At 33.0% G+C, this 1,729-nt stretch overlaps 1 protein-coding gene across 1 annotated transcript in view; it reads right to left on the bottom strand.

Moving 5' to 3' along the window:
• Positions 1-1,729, bottom strand: part of LOC102002568 (glycine N-acyltransferase-like protein Keg1) — a 7,867-nt gene that overhangs the window by 1,876 nt on the left and 4,262 nt on the right. The window contains exon 4 of the mRNA XM_005352230.2: positions 407-533. Coding sequence (XP_005352287.1) covers positions 407-533 — 127 coding nt within the window. The remainder of the gene's footprint in view (positions 1-406; positions 534-1,729) is intronic.

Here is a 1,729-nt window from a genome sequence, read left to right as displayed (position 1 = left end):
CCAGGTTTCAATCTTAGATCATACTACTCTAGAAGGCATAGTCTTATGTACTAAAATATTCCTTTGAAAATGTGACAATATAATAAAACAGAGATGGAATGGGAGGTTACATTGCCCCCATGTTTATGTTCTTTAGTAAAATATGGGCATGCTAAAGAAGAATCTTAAGTCCTAAGGCAGTAAGAAACTACATTAAAATTTCCTTTATACATTTTAAACCCTGCAGCTCTTGAGAGTCCCCTTTTCAGGTGGTAGATGCTGAGCCTAGAAACAGATAACAGCATGCTAATTGTCTATAACTTGCAAAAATGTGTGTGGAAGGTAAGGTGTTGTTCAAAAGGAACAGTGACTTCCACCATGTGTACACAGGAGATAACAACAGCCACATATACCTTGGCTCTCTTACTTTGAATCTGTAGATGTTGTTTCCAGTTAATGACTTCTGATGAGCTGAGGAACTTCTGACAATTCTCAGGATCCTTAGAGTAGATTAGGTAAGTGCTGGTGTAGTGGTCAAGGTCATCTTCCATGTCCTGTTTTCAAAAAAAGAATAAACCAAAATGTTTATGGATGGGTTGGTGTTCGGTTATATTGGTATTCAGTATTCAGCTACATTGTGAGATAAAAAAATTCTAAAAGTAAGGGTTCCTGTGGATTTATGTTAATTATTTACAGTGCAAAAACAAGATAAAAATTTTTGACTCAATTCAAAATAAAATCACCCTGAAAAACATTATCCAAACTCAAGGGAAAGTAGAATGGTATAAAATTCATTTGGAAGAATTAAAGTAGCAAATTAAAAGAAAAACATTTTGCTAAAAGAATACTCCTTGCTCTGGGCTATGAATACTCTGGTATTAAAGTCAATACTGAAAACAGAATCAGAATATGCACCTATAGATAAGGAGCCAATGCTAAAGCTAGTAAGCTAAGTACTCCTTTAAAAATAGCTTATTATTGTTAAGTAAATGACAACCTCATAAAGCAAGGAAATGGGCATATATATATACATATACATATATGCGTACATATATACATACATGGAACAGGTTTGCAAACCCAAAATGGGACTACTTAAATATCAAAGAACATATCACAGAAATATTACTTCTATTAATATATAATCTAAATGCTTTTCTCCTCTAATTTTGGTGAAATATTAACTAAAATGTTGTATACTATATAATGATACTGCAGATAAAAATATTGATTTTCTTGTTCTGCCTTATTAAATATTTAAGTCATGTTCAACATTCATGTTGGCATTTTTGTTCACTTGGTATTGAGAATAAACTCTGATTGTCTTCCTGTAACATCAACCTCCTTAACCTACCTTTTTAAACCTTATTTTATTGACTCTGCTGTAGATAACTGGTATAGAAAGCAGAGCAACATCTCAAAGGGAAGCTGATATTACAATGAAAATTCATGATGGAGTGAGAATGAGCTGGATTATTTTAAGTCCAGTTATTTTTAAAGACAAGAAATCTGTTTTACCCTAGGATAATAGTTGACAATGGAACTAAGAACTAACTTGTTACAATATACAAACCTAGCTCTGGTGATGCCCTTTTCTCTACAGATTTCTTTCTTTTATTGTATGGATATGAATATTTTGCTTACATGTATGTATTTATATCACATGCAAGTGATGCCTGTTGAGATCAGAAAAAGGTGTCAGATTCCATATAACTGGAATTCCTCACAGTTGGCAGCCACCATATGGGTG

Source organism: Microtus ochrogaster, chromosome 8, assembly GCF_000317375.1.
Source record: "Microtus ochrogaster isolate Prairie Vole_2 chromosome 8, MicOch1.0, whole genome shotgun sequence".
Lineage (NCBI taxonomy): Eukaryota > Metazoa > Chordata > Mammalia > Rodentia > Cricetidae > Microtus > Microtus ochrogaster.
Note: the sequence above shows the minus strand (reverse complement) of the source record. Positions and strands in the feature narration are given on the sequence as shown.